Source organism: Ochlerotatus camptorhynchus, unplaced genomic scaffold, assembly GCF_037179485.1.
Source record: "Ochlerotatus camptorhynchus isolate MF236.1 unplaced genomic scaffold, CSIRO-AGI_Acam_v1.1 ptg000247l, whole genome shotgun sequence".
NCBI lineage: Eukaryota > Metazoa > Arthropoda > Insecta > Diptera > Culicidae > Ochlerotatus > Ochlerotatus camptorhynchus.
Genome location: NW_027040737.1, coordinates 114,824 through 132,897, shown reverse-complemented (window position 1 = coordinate 132,897; position 18,074 = coordinate 114,824). Strand labels below are relative to the sequence as shown.

The following is an 18,074-nucleotide window of genomic DNA, read 5'->3' as shown; positions in this document are numbered from 1 at the left end:
ATTCAGGTAACCTCTACAAAATAGGACTTCAATGACATGGTAATGAATTCTACTGGATTCATGGGTCCAGTCCACATGTCATGCTGGTGTTGGTTAAGTGAAATTCACTTAAGTTTTTCGTGATTTCATAGAAAATTTTCTCGTCGTATTCGTAATTAAAAAATGGCGATGGATGAAAGTGCGCATTCGTCGTTGTTCGACGAGTTGTAATTCCCAGACTTCTTCATTTTTTCAAATGTAAGTTTTAATTTTTTTCTTATATTTACACTCATTTATATATTAAAAATAAAATTGCAGAATATGAGTGAATTTCAATTTATCTAGAATGCAATCATTTGACTCAAATAAATCGAAATATATATCTATAGCCCAAGTAACATTGAAAGTTTTATCGAGGTTTTAAATCATGCTACAAGTGTAAATCATGGTCTACAGAACCCTCATAAAACCAAAATTGTTACTTGGGTCTATCACCAATTACCTTATTATTACTACAAAATCCAGTAGCATCTACTTGCTTATTCCCGTGACTTTAAAGTGATGCCAATTTGAAGATTATCGGAAAGTTCGATAAAATTTTCGTCAAAATCAATTTATTTCTATGTGAATCACTCAAATGTAATCTCTCCCGCAAAACACGTGATATTTACGTGAAAAGTATGATGGAAAATATACATGTACGTGCCTATTCAGGTGAATTTTACGTAACTCCTTGTTGCAGTGTAGGCTTGGATAACTTTTAAGATCTCAATGTAAAACAGCCAGACTATTGGGTTTAGAGTTTTTTTAGAAATCTCTGAAAATTTATGATAGGTTTATGACTATTTCAAGATACAAATAAATAAAATATTAGATTTCGTGAACAGTACAAGTTTCCATATGTTCGTAACTCTTCTTGTCAGATTTTACTCTGAGTTTTAAAGTCAAATTATTTACTCTCAACATAGGTCGTAAAAAAGTGACTTTAGAGACTAAATTTTTAAGAATAGTGACTTTAGTGACTTTTTGATGAAAAAAGTGACTGACTTGAAAATAGTGACCAAGTTACTAAAAAGTGACCTGCCCTGTAAGCACAACCCACCCTCTGTCTCTATTTTTCGAGTGGATTTTTGACGGAGAACTACGTCTTTGTCGACTATACTGGGGTGCAAATAAAAAAAATATGTGAGGTGAAATAGTGTTAGGTTTTGAACACTTGTAACTTTGTCATTTATAGATGAAATTAAAATCCAAACACGCCAATCGATAGGATATTACATTACAAACCTGCGGAACTAAATAGTTTTCCAATTATCCATAATAAAACTTTTGAAAAATTTACAAATGATAATTTTATCACTGTTTTCATGAAATAAGTGTTTTTCCCAAACCCAGTCATCATAATCGAGTACCACTTGGTTGCACATCGTTCTGAAAAGATATAAAACAGCGCTGCTGTCGCGCTTTTGCTCATAGCAGCTGTTAGAAGCAGTAAAAACATGAAGACCGCGAGTATGGAAGGTGTTGTCAACCTAGAGTTTAAAAACTTGAGTATTGACTTCTTCAACTATCTTAACGTTATCTTCAACAAATGTTTGGAGCTTAGCTACTTCCCTGCATGCTGGAAGTTAGCCAAAGTGATCCCAATACACAAGCCTGGCAAAGATCCTACCAGTGCCAAAAGCTATCAGCTTCTTGTCCTCCATCTCGAAGCTATTCGAAAAGTTGATACTCAGCCGTCTGCTGGTGTTTTCAAATGAAAATAATATCTTTCTCAAAGAGCAATTCGGGTTACTAACTCGCACGGGTTACTAACTCGCACGGGTTACTAACATCATCAAGCGGAACAATTCCGTTTCCAATACATCTGCCATGGCATTGTTGGACGTCGAGAAGGCGATCGACAATGTCTGGCATGATGGTCTAGTGTACAAGCTGCATCGATACAACTTTCCGATCTACCTCGTGAAGATCATCAAAAACTACTTGTCGGGCAGATCATTCCAGGTCTACATGAACAATGTCCCCTCTGATACGTTCAACGTTGATGCAGGGGTCCCTCAGGGTAGCCTGCTTGGACCTATCCTATTCAACATTTTCACGTCAGACGTTCCTCCCCTGCCGGGTGGTGGTATCCTGTCAATGTTCGCAGATGACACCTCTATCATCATAAGGGTCGAGTAATTCGTGCTCTGGCGAGTAAACTACACTTAAGCCTGGATGTTCTGTCCGACTATTTCAAGAGCTGGAAGATTTGTATCAATGCAGCTGCTAACGTCAAAGTCCATCTTGATAGCATTCCCATTGAATGGTCGAGTGAAGTAGTCTACCTTGGTCTCACCCTCGATAGTAAATTGCAGTTCCGATCCCATGTGGACAAGACATCCACCAAGTGTAACATCTTGATCAGGTCGCTCTACCCTCTGATAAACAGGAAGTTCACCCTGTCCCTCAAGAATAAGCTTGCTGTTCACAAGCAGATCATTCTGCCGGCTATTGAGTATGGTATGCCAATCTGGGAGAGTTGTGCTAAGTGCCACCACCTAAAGCTTCAGAGGATCCAAAACAAGATCCTCAGAATGATCCTTAACCGCGAACTCGTAATTCTGAGATTCACCACCTGGCCGGTCTTCAAACACTCAAGTAAAAGACGACTTCCAGCGAAAGACTTCCACTAGACTGATGCAAAATTTGACTTTTTCGCTCCACAGTGCTTAAATGGTTTCAAATCGGGTTCTGATTAGTCTCCCTAAGTTACAACTCATTTGGTTAGAAACAGACTTCGCACAAGACATTTGAAGTTTGCATGTAAATTACTATGAGAAATCTCAACTTTTTGTTCATTGCCTTCTAGTCTTTTTCCATATTCAGCTGCGAAACAGTTCGATAGCCATTATTATAGAAAATTTTCTCAGCTACAACTTTGCCCAAGATCGTTTCTATGTAAATCGAGATAGGAAAAAGTTATTAATTATTTAAGAGATTGGTAAACTTATGACATGATCAAGCAGCTACTCTGTAGGCAACACTGTATTTTGCAGTGTGACATAGTAGCCATGATTTTTGTGTCCTATTCAACGCCCCAGAAACACCAATGTTGCCTGCTGAGCAGTTGATTGAGCATGATCATAAGACATCAGCGCATTGAACCATTGATAACTTTCGATCCTTGCATTTAATCAAAAAGTGGTCTTCAGGAAATTTACAGTTGTTTGCTTTTGAAGCAGACCAATATGGTGAATTATTAGATAGACATGAACAAAAATTTTGGTTTTACCATAGTAATCCCCATACAAACTTCAAATGGTTTGTGCCATCTCAGTTTCTCACCAAATGGGTTCAAATTTTGAGAGGTGAGTCAGGATCCGATTTGGAATCGTTTAAGTATTGTGGAGCGAAAATTTCAAATTTTGCATCACTCTAACTTCCACGCTGGAAAGGTTCAGGGTCGCCTGTCTGCGATCAAACCACCAGATCATTCGTGATTTGGCAACCTAGTTTAAGTAGTTTGGTAGGTTCCTGTGCTCAAGTAGGTATCAAAGGGTATCCTGTCAATTAGCGCTAAATGCAATCATCACATTAGAATAACCAATAAACTAGAACAAAGTTGAAGAGCCAAAGGCTAACCAATTGAAATGTAAAACCAAATATTTAAACTTAAAAAACCAGCAAATAAACGTAAAATTTACTACTATACGCTTTTGCTCATTACCGCCTCGGACGGCGTTGCGTTTGGTCCTGCAGTAAGCAGGAGCAAGTCAGAGGTTGAAGGTGACTTGGGTCCCGTTCAAATAAGGCTCTGAACCATTTGGCGATTTTTTTAAACTTTGGTTAAATTTTGACATCTGGAAAGTTATGAATGAACCCTGCTATCCGAGCATGGTTATTTCTGACAGACAAGAAGTTAAATTTTGACAACCGTGGGTCGAAAACCGGTCGATCGACATCACGGGGAGTTTCGAACATAGAAAATAACTTTCGAAATGTCACTTTTAGCCACGAGTTAAATTTAACTCGGCAATTGGTTCACAGCCTAAGGGGCTGTTCATTAACTACGTAGACAGTTTAGAAGGGGAGGGGGGGGAATCACTTTACGTTGCTTATATGAGGTCAATATTAGAATATTGTAGCGTTGTTTGGTCACATTATATGAAAAAGCCTGAAGAACGAATAGAGTCAATCCAAAAGCTGTTTTTATTATATGCACTGCGTAAGTTAGGTTGGACGGCTTTTCCTCTCACGTCATATGAAGCACGTAGCTTGTTGATCAACATTCAAACATTGAAAAAACGTCGTGATTATGCAAAGATTTCTTTATTAAACAATATCATTTCGCAACGCATTGACTCAGCTGATCTATTGTCAAGATTAAGTTTGTATGCACCTTCCCGACAATTACGCAATCGACACTTGTTCGCAGTAGATCGCCATCGGACCAATTACGCTAAATCAAATGATGACTGTTTATCATCATCATTGTGAAATGATTGACCTAAATATGCCCTCAACAAAATTAAAAATATATTTCAGAACCCTGCGAAGTCATAGAACATAAGTCCTAATGTTAATATGTAGTCTACGATTTGATTGATTGACGAATAAATAAATCAATAAATAAATAAATAAGAGAGGCTTGTGACTGGGAAAACTATGTTTGTCAATCAGGAAAAAAAAACGGAAATTCTTTAGTCCAGTGGCGACCCTGGAACAGCATTCAATTTTATAATTCGACATTAAACTCGTTTCAATCATTTCCCATTCATCTTATTTTACGTAAATGAAAAAAATAATCATCATCATAAGTCACATGCCTCCGGCAACCGGTCACAACATAAAAAAACGGAAATGTTATGAATGACCGTTTTTTTTTTTTAGTTTTCACGTTTTCATTTTCATCTACGACTGTCAAAATTCACCTCCCACGACCCGGGCCTGCCAGCTAGCCAATTACTCAAGTGAGACAAAAATCCAACCAACAAGCGGAAACGACCAACCAACAAAACAACCCATCCTCGTCGACGCTGTCGTCAGCACGTGTACATGTGGCGTATGAATTGCTTTGCTATTCATAGTCCCTCGAGGGGAATACCGTAGAACTCCGGTAGTTCGAATCGCAATAAAACGACGCTCATTCAGCATTTGATTAACCGGTATTCCTACTCTGGTGCGCAACGCCCTTTGGGCTCATTTTTAGAGTTAAACCAATCCTAAATGGGCGCCGATTAGTTGCGATTTTAGCATTTCAAACTAGTGGGGTTCTACGGTACAGCAGAATAGCAAATCTGCGCATTCTGACGGCGGTGCGGGGAAACATTTCACTAATTGAGATTTAACATTTTTCTGATATTTTTCATTCTTCTTTCATCTACAGTCCAAACCCGTCAACAGACTGATCCCGCCAAACATTCATACGACGCTTCAGCGGCACCTGAGAAATTCAACGAAAGCTCCCTACATACCACAGTAAGTATTCCGGTTGGGGTTTGCTATGGGATTTGCTCTAGTCGATATGTGGGACAGTGGAACTTTTCCCAGGCTATCCAAAATCTTTCGAATCTATCCAAAATCTGTCGAATCTATCGCAAGATTATTCAACTTAATTAGGCGAAAATCAACTTAATTAGGATTACTAATTTACTACAATTGAAAAGTCTGCCAACCAAGCTTACAAATGCTCATTTCAGCTAAAATACTATTTTTCGAAATTATGAAACACTGAGATATTATAATGATCGTTGTATTTGAAAGTTGCAAGAAGAGGATGTAAAGTTTGTGTATGGCCCATAAAATCTGTCCATTTCGCTTTCAGAGGGTCACAATTAGCGATTTTATGATCGCTGAGCGCTCGCGAAGAGTGAAATAAGCATTTGCAAGCTTGCCTCCAACATGCACATGCGGTGATTTCTTACAGCTTGCGCATTTCTTCCGTGCACAATTGTAATAACATCTTAAACTACTATCCAATTGACTGTATTGGCGGAATGCTACTTCCGCTACTTGTCAAAAATCCCATACGAAATCTCAAAAATTAAAAAAAAAATAACACCACTTTCATCTGTCAAAACACCGTCCGTCGACCCATTTCAAGTACAATTCATAAATTTTCTTGACGCTGCAACGACGCCGGCTCAGACGAAGGAATTTATCCTTGAAATGAAGCAAACGATCGTGCCATTGTGCCGGGCCTTTGGCGTTGGAAAATCCTCTCATCCCCACCCGCAACTCAACGATCCGCCTTTCTTTTGTCTGCTCACTCATAGAGACTAACTGACGGACTGTGGAACATAATTGATCCTACCGAGATTTATTGCAGAACCCGGATTCCGCCGTCTAGTAATGGAAACATATTTTCAATGTCTGTCCGTTCAAATCCGGCGTCATCGTCGTCGTCGTCGTTGTCGTTCTCGTTCGGTACATTGGCCTCACTTGTCTGTTTCGTTCTTTCTGTCTGTCTGTCTAGCTTATGTACGTATGTTATTGCTTATTCAGCTGCGAAATAATTTTTTTGGCTGTTTTTTTTTTCTCATATGCACATATCTAGCAGCAAATTCATAAACACGTACCACTCGGATGATAGGCGACAGTCTGCTTTCACCGCAGGTTAATCTGGGAACAGCAACTGTGTGGCCACTCATAAGTCACCGAGCTGATGTAGCAGAATTTAGTCAATAACGTTTAGTTTTATGTCACCATTCGGTATTTTGTGCTTCTTAGGATCATTCCAGGGGAAACAGGGGAGACAAATCAGAAGGGCCTAACTTGAAACATAAACAATTACTTTGAACGTCGATTGCTCACGAATGACCACACACCCACGCAATCTACACCATCTAATACACCAAAAATTGATTTTCTGCTTCAGCCATGATTTCAACATTTCCTGCTCCGCAGTGACAACTTTAGGATGCTTACGAAGTTCGTGCTTCATTATACTCCGGTATATTTCGATCGGCCGCAACTCCGGTGTGTTTGGGGAATTGAAATCCTTCGGCACGAAATTGACCCCAGAACGTCCTTGAAGTAGTGACCAAAACCAGCCAAAAACTGATAGGAACGTTGTGTGATTTGAGAAACGGAAGCAGTCGGTTCTTCAGGCACTCATTCATATAGACTTGGCCATTTACGATAGGAGTTGTTACGAAAGGCTTGCTCCGTTTTCCACACGAACAAATCGCCTGCCAAATCATGAATTTCTTGGGGAACTTCGACACTTGCTGTCTCCTGAGGAACTCTGAAACATCGAACTTGTCTTTCGGAATTTGTTTGTAGTCCGCTTTTACGTATATTTCATCGTCGTACAGCTTACGTGCCCGCGTTCTAGCCAGTGCTGCACAATTTCGATAATACACGGTGATATTCAAAATTTTGCTTTGGTCACTCGTTTGAGCTAACATTCATCGTCAAGGCAAACCATGTCAATTGTCAGTGGCATTTTTGTCAGTGACGAACATGTGCTGATTTGTTTATTAGCTAAATTTAAAATGAAATTAAATGGCTTGAGGAAAACAATTACATGGACCCATTAAAGTGAACAAGCATCTACGTCCTGAACAGCTTGGATAAAAATAATGTGACTCAGAATGCAAGAAATTACCCTTTCTGTTACCAGGTGAGTCTTTGTCATTGACGAAAAAATGAATGAGATTTTGACAAAGATTTTTTTGAGGATCAAGTCTATCATTGACTATGTGAAAAACAATTCAAGAGCCACATGTGAAAAGGGCATACAAGCTTTTTGTAAACAAACCTTTGTAGGCCCTTTTCTCGCCAACCGAGGGTCACCCACGCAAACTAACAACATCATCGGGAAGGGTAAAGTTTTCCCTACCCGTTGATGACAATGGTTTGCGTTGGTGTCCTATGGGTGGCGAGAAAAGGGCATAAGAAGGTTTGTTTACAAAAAGCTTGTATGCCCTTTTCACATGTTGTTCTTGAATTGTGTCAATATCGCGCAAAAGTCTGTCAATGACAATGACCAATCTCAGCACTGGTTCTAGCTGCCCTATTCTTTTTGTCAGGTGCAGTTTTTTTGCGACATCCCGAACGGAATAGTTGATTTTGCGTTTGAGGGCAGCAACCACTCGCTTGTGATCTTCATTGCAGTATGGAACACGTTTTTTGTGGCACTCACTTCCTTCCGATCGACAGTTAAACCGTTAAACATTCTCCGAAACGTTTTATGATAAGAGAAACAGTAGATTGTTGGATTCCCAACATCTTTCCGATGGCTCGGTGCGAAAGATGTGGGTTGTTAAGGTGAGTGTGCAACATTTCCTCGCGCGCGCTGTTCCTTCGACTCCATGTTTATAACTACTAGAAATTTCACAATGAAACTCACGTAGTGTAATCAATACACACTGAGGCCATCTCACCCAAAATTTGGTTAAAATTAACCCAAAGGGTAAAATGTTACAGCAGGGCTGGTCACTTTTTTCAAGGCGTTCACAAAAAAGTCTCCTTTTTTAAGTCCAAGTCATTAAAGTCACTTTTTCTTGTAATCAGTTAATATTTTCAACTTTTTTAGTGTGAATTTATTTCAAGATTGAAAATTATTTGCTTTGTGACGTTTAATCGTCTTTCTCTGTGTACAGGGTTCTACTATTTTTTCTAAATAAAATTACCTGTGTTTTCCAAGTAAGTAAGTAATATTCAATATCTTGAGGTTTCGTATTCCATGTACAAGTTCAAGATATTGAAAATTTTCAAAGTGCCAGAATTAAGGAAAAACATTATGATTTATTTCAAGTTCGTAATTAACTTTATGAAACATTAGAGCAGACCCATTAACTTCGAAACAATTGTAGAAACTTTGGAGTTCTGAGAAATAAAAGGAAATGCGAAAAATTTCCTTGAAGCTCCATAAACAAACTGTGGGAACATAAGGGAAGGGAATACGCTGAAAATATATAGAACTTACTGGAGCGGTTCTTTTAGCATCCGAAAAGTTTCAAAAACTTTTATGAAGTTCCTAGAATTTTAGGTTTCAAGCGAACTTGAGAAACATATAAAACTTGAGGGGTATTGTGATTTTTTTAAGAAGTTGTAAACACCTCAGAAAAGCTATATTTAGAGATCTTTAGGGAATTTCAGATCTTAAGAGCAGTTCCCGTATCTTTAGTCCACACTTTTGGAGCAGTTTAAAAGATCTATAATCGTAAATTTAGAAAAATTCAGGATAGTTCCATGATGTGCTGAAAAAGAAATCGAGAACCTTTAAGATGTTCCAAGAATTTCAGGGAATTTATGAAAACTTCAGAAATATTTCAGGAAGTTCACAGAAGTTCAGAGAATTTCAGAGAAATTAGAAGGTGTCTACGGGAATTCCATTTATTTCCGAGCAGAATCGAGATCTTCAATAGAATTGAGTGCCTTCAGCAAAGCTCCGAGAGAATTTCTGAAACTTGATAAAAATCATATGAACATCCGGAAAACATGACAGTATTTTAAAGGTGTTATATCATGGAGATTTCAAAAACTTAAAAAAATAATTTTACTTAGTTGATTAGAAAACATCAACAAAGTTACATTAATTACAACAAAATGCGAAAGCTTTTAGCAAGCAGCAATATCTTCAAGAATTCCAGAGAACTTCTAATAAATTTATATATTTTATGATAGTTTCATGATATTTTGTGAAGTTCCGAGGACGATCAGCTAGCTTCAGAATAATCCCAACAACTTAAGCAAATTTGTAGCGACTTACAAGGACTTCCGTGGAACTATTGGATATCCCTAGAGTTCTATGATTGATCCGAAAACGTCAGAAGGGTCAGAGAATTATGAATATATATACATATATAAGAAAATTTGCCGGATTATTTAGAAAATTTCAAGTATGCATAAATAAGTTCAGGGAAATTTAGTGAGCGTTTATAATGGTTATAATACTTCAGGAAAATTGTCGAAACTTGAAGGCAAATCAATAAATTTCAGCAAAGTTCCGGGTTCTCACAAAATACTGATAAATTCAGATCAGTCTAGAGATCTTAAAAGAAATGTAGTAATCGTTCAGGCTGTTTTAATAACACTAGGAAAGTCTAGATCATTGAAGAAGTTTTAAATTAGTGTTGATAATTTGAGAGAAGTTTCATGAACTTCAGAAAAATCTTGAGAACTTCAGTGAAGATCATTGAACTATATTAATTATTTAGATATGATTCCATAAAAATTGCAGGAACACAATAATTCCAGAAATTTAGAACAACTTCGGAAACTTCACAGAAGGACAGTGGTCTTCAGAAACATCTCGAAAACTTTATTGAAATATATGGAGCTTAAGGGGAGATCCGCGAACTTCAGGAATTTTTATGAACATTAGCAAAATGTGGGAGCATTTGAAATAAGTTTAGTAAGCCCCGAAAATTGGAGGAATTTCATGGGTTTTCCATTAGTTTCAGAAAACTAGTGGGAAATTGAAAGGAGTTCCTAGATTTTCAGATAACTTCAGAGACGTTAAAAATTAATTGAGGTCTTCGCATAATTTCAGAAGTTCACTGAAGCTTAAACATTTTTGAAACGGTACATTTAAATTCAATGCAGTACAACAAGCTTCATGAGAACTGCAAAAACTTTAGAGAAGTTTTGAGAATTTCAGAAAAGTACAGAAAACCTCAGAGCAGTTCCGTTAACATTACAGAAGTCATATAAATTTTAAAGAAGTTTAGAGAACTTCAGCGAATTGTTAAACCGTTAGAGGAGATCCATGATCGTTAGAAAAATTGAGGAAACTTTAGGAAGTCCTATAAAGTTCAGAGAAATTTAAGAATTTAATGAGAAGTATTGTGAGCATCAGGCTAGTTTCTTAAACTACGAAAGAACTTCAAGGCAGTTTCATTAACTTCAGGAAACATTTGGGAACTTTCAAGTAGTTGAAGACCTCAGAATAGTCCATTCCATATTCAACGGAGAATTCCATATTCCTCAAAATTTCGAATAAGCTATCTTTCGAATTCATTTTCTTTAGTTTTCCTCGAAATTACCTTGTAATTCTCCACAATAATCTTGTACCCTTTGGAAAGATTCTTCGAATATTGATTGAACTCATTTCATTTGGAATCTCACTCCTTCCTTTGGAATTGTACTCACATTGAAAGTCTCCTAAGAAATCATTGGCATTTCTTCTCACAAATTCCTTAGATTTCTTGTCATTATTTGTTTGGCTAACTCTCCTGAATTTATTTTTCGAATTCCTTTGAAAATGTTTTGGAGTTGTTCTCAGATTTAATTGGAATCCTCCTTTTAGTATTGTCAACTTATGCTCTGGATTCGTGCTCTGGATTCGTTTTCTCGCACAAACTTTATGAAATTATCCTCAGAATGATATTGGAATTTACATCTGAAGTTCACCCGATTTGTGCTCCTCAGAAATTCCCAAGAGTTTTCATAAAAATTTACTTTAATTCAATTCAGGGTTTCGTAAAATTCTACTCAAAACTATCAGGCTTCACATGAAATCTAAAATTCCTCAGATTTTTTCCTCCAGAACTCCCTTTGAATGAGGTCCGTAGAAATTATAATAAAATTCAACGAGCCTTTAAAACTGTTCATGGAATTTGACTCCAGATTCTTGAAAATAAAAAAAACATTTCATGCCTCTGTTTTTTTTAATTTATTGGTTACTGAAGATTAATCCCCTGTGGATCTATAAAATTCAAAATGCGAATGAAAATACCTAATGAGAAAAATTTAATGCTTGTATTTTAAAATTATTATTTTGACGTAGGACTACGTCTGTAATTTCTATATGGAGGTACACTTTGTGAAAACCGAAAAATGGAACATGTAACAAAATTATGAAAGATTTTGTACGTTAATAACTCAGCTGCCCCTGTACCAATTTCAATAATTTTATCACCAATCGATCAGAAATATTCCTACGCATCTGTTAAATTTAAGACCTAATAATTTTTCAAAATGTCGCTATTTTAAATTGCACGAATGTGCAACTGTTGCTATGATAATTACAATTATCACCGATTGCCTGTGAAAAGCGATGTCCCTAACACAGATTTCAAAGTTGAAAAGTTGAATTCCATCCGGTGACAGACATTCCAAACCTACGACTGGATGCCATTCTTCACATAACAACTTGACTGCGGTAAAAATCTATAGAACTGTTTCAAACACAAGGTCGGTACATGAGCGAGTCGGCGATCATCTCTTTTTGCCAGTGGTGACGGGGGTAATGTTTATGTGATTTATTTGTTTTATGTGGCTGGTATTAGGTCACATACACAGAAAAAAATGTTGAATATAACATCCAAACTACTGCAACTAGGTCAATCCATCGGTTGTGTAATATAACGTTGTACGATGTCCATCGATTTTGCGAACAAAATTACATCCATTGATGTAATATTGTATCTGCTTTTTGCTATTGCATAGTTATTTCATACATCAGCTTGAATTACATTGATCGATATTACATTTTTTTTTGCTGTGTATAGTACATAATACTTGACATATCCGATCACTTCATTCCAGCAGTTTGAAAATCATTCATAATTTGAACTTTGAAATAAAATCATAATTTGAAACCACCAAATTTAACCCTGATACTGATACTATGCTAATGCAAATGATACTATTATATCCGATATGATTCGACAATGTACCCCTCTAACATCGGGTAAGCCTCGAGTATTCGACACAACTCCTACTAGACATAGAAATAAGTGAATTTTGTTAAAGCAATGAGCAATGAATTATCGGCTCCGTAAAGCTAACGCGATTGAGCCTTCCAAATAAACGAACTAAATGAAAAAAGGCAATGGCAACTTACTAATAATCAATATTTTCTGTTCACTCGTAATGTCTTTTCACCTTCTGTTTTAACTTCTATCATTTGGCAATAATCCTTATTTTTTAAGAGCCACAACAAATGTAAAATGAGAAATTGACAGCAGGGCTGGAAAGCGCCTCAGAGCGGTTGCAAAGCAACTTTGTGCATGAGTGTGTGTTTCTCCCATTTGCTTCGCACACTCTTTTCCAACTAATCTTTGAGAAAGCAATCCACACAATGAGCGGTACAGTCAGTGCGGCGCAAGGAGCGAATATAATACAAGAAGCACTAATGTCTTCTTTGAGTTCTTTGCAGACTTTGCTTACCACGACTGCATACATAGGAGATGAAGAAGTGCACAACGAAGAAGAATATTGTCATTATGCCAGGTTTCCCATTTGCAACCCTACACTGAGTGGCGCTCTTTGTGTCGGAGCCGTCGGAGCGTTGGCTGCACATTGAATTTTCGTTATTTCTGAGTGTGTGTCTGTCTTCTCTTCTCCGCTGCTTTACACTTACGCACGGTGAAAAACAAGCAAACTTTGTATTAATGTCAACATTCAGTCATTTTTTATACAAAGAAAATTAAACATTTGTAACTTTGTTCGTACTAAACTTTTTTAATGAAATTGAAGCCAAATGTACTGAAGAAAATGTTATCATTATAAAGATTTGTATGAGTTCAAATATTGGCGCGAATTTTTCGCATTTCTCGCAAAGTTCGTTTTCCGTCAAATGTTTTTTGACTTCACCTGGAAATTTCGTCTTGGTATCGCCAGACAGTTTATGTCTTCTGACGTCCTTCCGGAAGATTCTTTTGGCTCCTCCTAGATGTTTCTTCTAACTTGCCCGAAGGTTTATACCAACACATACTGGAAGATTCTTCCAAGGTTCATCTGGCTTCCCCTGTAATTGCCCGAGGAAGTTGTAGCCAATTTTTATAACATCTTCTGGGACAGTCCCTCCAAATAAAAAAAAAAGTCTTTCTGGCTTCTTTTGGAAGTGTCCTTCGACTGTTTCCAAAAGTTCCTCCAGACTTTCTTTGGAAGATCCTTTAAACTTTCCCCGAAAGTTTCATCCGAATTCCTCCAAAACAGTATCTGATTTCGGCTAGAATTCACTTCAAAGGGTAAGGCACTCTGCCACTTTGTATTAAACACAGCAAAAACACACTTCGACACACTTCAAACACCCTTCCGCCACATGAAAAGCATTTTGTTTCAACAATTCTGGAACCACTGCCAATAATGTTCACGTTTGTTGATCAATTAAATTGTTGTTGTTTTTGAATCCAAAGGAGAGATAACTACGGCGGTCGGTTTGTTAGATTGCACCGGACCTCGATTGGTAAATAGATTTGGAAGAAACGCTCTATTAAATGCAACATAATTCAGAGAAACATCCAAGAATGGTCAATACACTTTTGATCTGAATCAAATAAAAAGCGCAATCCACACACCATTCGAGTTTCTTCAAAGACTCAATCCCTTCAGATAGAACAGTGAATTATTCTCCGCTACCAGTGGTTGCTGCTGTTCCAGTCGTCAAACTTTCTAACGGTGAACAGGTCTCAGTATTTCATCAGCGCGTTTGGCTTTGCTTTCCCTGAGTAGCTCTTTCCGGTCGTACGACTGTTTCTTTGAACTGTATTGAGGTAAATGGCAATGGAAACCGATTCCTCCACGAGGCACTGAAGATGTACAACAAGTCGGTGATATTGGCTGATGGACGTTCTCCGGTTCCACTCCAAAATCCGGTGCAGCGGACTGTGCTTGTTCAGCCCCGAATCCTCCTCGCACCGGTTGTGTTTATTAAATAACATCAGCGAAGGAGTGGCAGAGAGATCTGTCATTTTCAGCGCTAGGGATGTTATGGTTGCCAGTAAGCATAATTTTTCGTTTTATGTTTTGGCAACTCGGTCGACATGAAGAAACTCCCTCCGACGACACTCAAAAACACACAAGGAACACAATCAGCACAGTCACAAGGTGGTATAGTGACTTACCCCCTGATTCACCTCCTAGCGAAGGTTCCATCCAACTTAAATCAATTTCCTCTTCCTACATACTCACCACCCCCGATATCTCCCGAAAGTTTCTTCCGACTTCCACCGGAAACATAAAGCAAATTTCCCGGAAATGTTTACCAATTGGGTGTGGATTAATTTGTTTTTAGATTTTTGTTTACTAAACATGTCTTTTGTGAAAATATAGCACTTTTCCGCGAAACCGAACAGAATTTTCAAATCGATTTTGGTCAATTTCTCAGGAATATTTTTTCGGAATGACCCGGATAGGAAACATCAATTGAATGGTTCACTGCCACTCAATTAATAGTGGACGTTGCAAAATGACGCGCTATGACATCAATAATTCTAGATAGAGCTGGAATTAGGACGTAACAGCCTTTGTAAACATTTGTTATTTCGTTGATTTCTCGGAATTCAAGACACGCCTACACAAACCAACATATCCATCGGGTAGGAGAAGTCTTCCTCTACTTGATGGTGATGTCGATTTGCCTGGGAGAGCTATGACTTTGTTTACAAAAGCTGCTACGCCCTATTTCCAGCTCTATCTAGAATTAATCTATTTGTAAAAACTGCGCTCTGAATAAGTCGAGAAAATGTAAATCTTACTATTTTTCAAAACTGTTCGATTTTGGCACGGTGCCAAAATCGAACCGTACCCAAATCGATACTGTAAGTATTTTTATCAATATTTCCCCGGACATTCATGCTCTTGCTCGTGCTTAAATTCGAAGGATTTTAAAGCTAGCCCACAATGCAAGCATGATTCGCTTAGCACTTCTAATAAAATCCTTCAAAATTTAAAATTATACGGCCCAAAAAACGGGAAATAATCTCACTAGTGACTCCCACCACAAACCGCCAAAATCCAACGAAAAAAAAACTAAAATTCCTCTTCAATTTTCCGATATCATCATTCTTTTAATCAGATGAAAAATGTCCATCCTCTTCGGGAAAATTCAACCCGTCAACTTTGACACGTACCAGCCAGGAGTGCTGCATCGCTTCCACACGCTGTCGGTTGTTGTTATTGTTGTTGCCTCACATGACGAGACAGCTTAACAATTTTATGAATGAAAAAGTGACCGAAAAATTTGTTGGCACTAGACGGGGACACAGAGAGAGAGAGAGAACAGGATTTTCGAAAGTTGATGCGACCAGACACGGCCCGCTTTAGCTTTTTTACATGTACACGAACGGAATGGGGAATGTATAATTTAATTTGTAAATGAATATCTCTCGTCTAATAGCCGCCGTCATCGTCGTTAGATTTTTTTGGCAAGGGTTGCACTGAAAGGCGATACAGCAAGCGAATGGCATTGGGTAGGGTGTGAGTCATGTTCGGGTGCGGATGCTTTAAATTTAACCCCCCCCCCCCCCCCAAGGTCTGGGGGTTATCCGATCAAATCAAGACAGCACTTTGGCTAATCATTTCAAATTTGTCTCCGTTATTCCTACAGATTCCACTTCCCGAATGGCAAGCCACCGCCAGCGATCACGACGGAAACGACCATGCAGCGGTTGGAGCAGGTCTTCGAGAGTATGCCAAACTACGAGTGCAGTCGGGACAAGTTCCACAAGATTGTCACCATGTGCCAAGTGCCACTGTACTGGCGAGTACCGCTCTTCATGTGCACCCCGCAAACGGCCAGTGGTTGCGTGAACGGTGACAAATTCATCAGCTTCTGGCGACAGTGAGTTTTGTGTTTCGTAGTTTGAAGGATTGCAATTAACGAACGATTTCTTTCCCAGAATGACCACCTTCTGCCATGATCCAGCGTCCCGCTTTACGTACATCATGTCCCGAGGGGACCGCAGTAGACCGTACATTCTTCCGGAAGACTTCGCCTCGCTAATACAGGACGTCGTCGATACCCATCCGGGGTTGGCGTTCCTCAAGGAGGCGGCCGAGTTCCACTCGCGCTACGTCCATACGGTGATAGCTCGAGTCTACTACAATGTGAATCGTAGTTGGACGGGGAAGATCACGGTACCCGAACTGAGAAAGAGCAACCTGCTCGATGTGATACAGCTGCTGGAGGAGGAGGAGGACATCAACCAGATCATGGCGTACTTTAGCTACGAGCACTTTTACGTCATCTACTGCAAGTTCTGGGAGCTGGACCGGGATCACGATCTGTACATCGATCAGCAGGATCTGGCCCGGCATAACGATCATGGTGAGTGATTTTGCGATTTTTTTTTTACTGATTGAATCACCATAATATGAGTCATGATTTTTCAGCACTCTCATCACGTATGATCGAGCGGATCTTTTCCGGCTGTGTGACGCGTGGCCCCCGGCGAGGCAATCCCAATCCGATTGTGGTGGGCCCCAATGGACCAAAGATGTCCTACACGGACTTTGTGTGGTTCCTGCTGGCGGAAGAGGACAAGACACACCCGACGGCGATCGAGTACTGGTTCCGCTGCATGGACGTCGACGGCGACGGGATGCTCTCGATGTACGAGCTGGAGTACTTCTACGAGGAACAGCAACACCGAATGGAATCGCTCGGCATCGAGACGTTACCCTTTGAAGACTGTTTGTGCCAGGTACGGACAATTGATTTTGTGTGATTTACGGTTTACGATTGGGAAATCACCCGTTCGTTTTGATGGATTCCCAGATGCTGGATATGATCAAGCCCACCACGCCCGGCTGTGTCACGCTCGCCGATCTGAAACGGTGCAAGATGACGCCCATCTTCTTCGATACGTTCTTCAATCTGGAGAAGTACATGGAACACGAACAGCGGGATCCATTCGCGCAACGTGATAATGACGATGTAGGAATCCGGCTCCAACGGAGCGTAGCGCCCTGCTCAATAGTCCTGAAATTTTAATCTTCTTTTTCTTTGTTTGCTATTCTTCTCGTTGCATTTCCTGGTTCTCGTTGCAGCTCTCGGATTGGGATCGGTACGCCGCCCAGGAGTACGAACTGCTGGTGGCCGAAGAGGGAGGAGACACTCAAGGGTAAATAGCACCTCCATTATGGCCTGATTTGTTTTCGTAAAACTGCAAAACCCAGCCTACCTCACACATATTTGAGTATCTATTTTTAAACAAATGCACTTACACGCCCTCGTTCTTACCGAGGGAATAACAAGCAAACAAAAAACATCTATCGAATCACGCCTTCAAACGCACCACCCCTCTCTCTCTCGTAGAGTAGAACTGAACTGTCTCTGTTTTTGGGAAACACCCACTAACTACTAACCTTTATGATCGTGATAAGGTTTTCTTCTCGCTATTCTACCAAACCACTCCAGCCTAACCTAATCT

At 39.1% G+C, this 18,074-nt stretch overlaps 1 protein-coding gene across 10 annotated transcripts in view; it reads left to right on the top strand.

Annotated features, from left to right (window-relative positions):
• Window positions 1–18,074, top strand: part of LOC135704758 (uncharacterized) — a 220,012-nt gene that overhangs the window by 142,693 nt on the left and 59,245 nt on the right. For all 10 annotated transcript variants that reach the window (XR_010517806.1, XR_010517805.1, XM_065226255.1 and 7 more), the window contains 6 exons: window positions 5,351–5,442; window positions 16,250–16,483; window positions 16,542–16,969; window positions 17,035–17,345; window positions 17,420–17,578; window positions 17,692–17,765. Coding sequence is in view for 8 of the 10 variants with exons in the window: in XM_065226255.1 (XP_065082327.1) it covers window positions 5,351–5,442; window positions 16,250–16,483; window positions 16,542–16,969; window positions 17,035–17,345; window positions 17,420–17,578; window positions 17,692–17,765 (1,298 nt within the window). In the remaining 2 variants the exon portion in view is untranslated. The remainder of the gene's footprint in view (window positions 1–5,350; window positions 5,443–16,249; window positions 16,484–16,541; window positions 16,970–17,034; window positions 17,346–17,419; window positions 17,579–17,691; window positions 17,766–18,074) is intronic.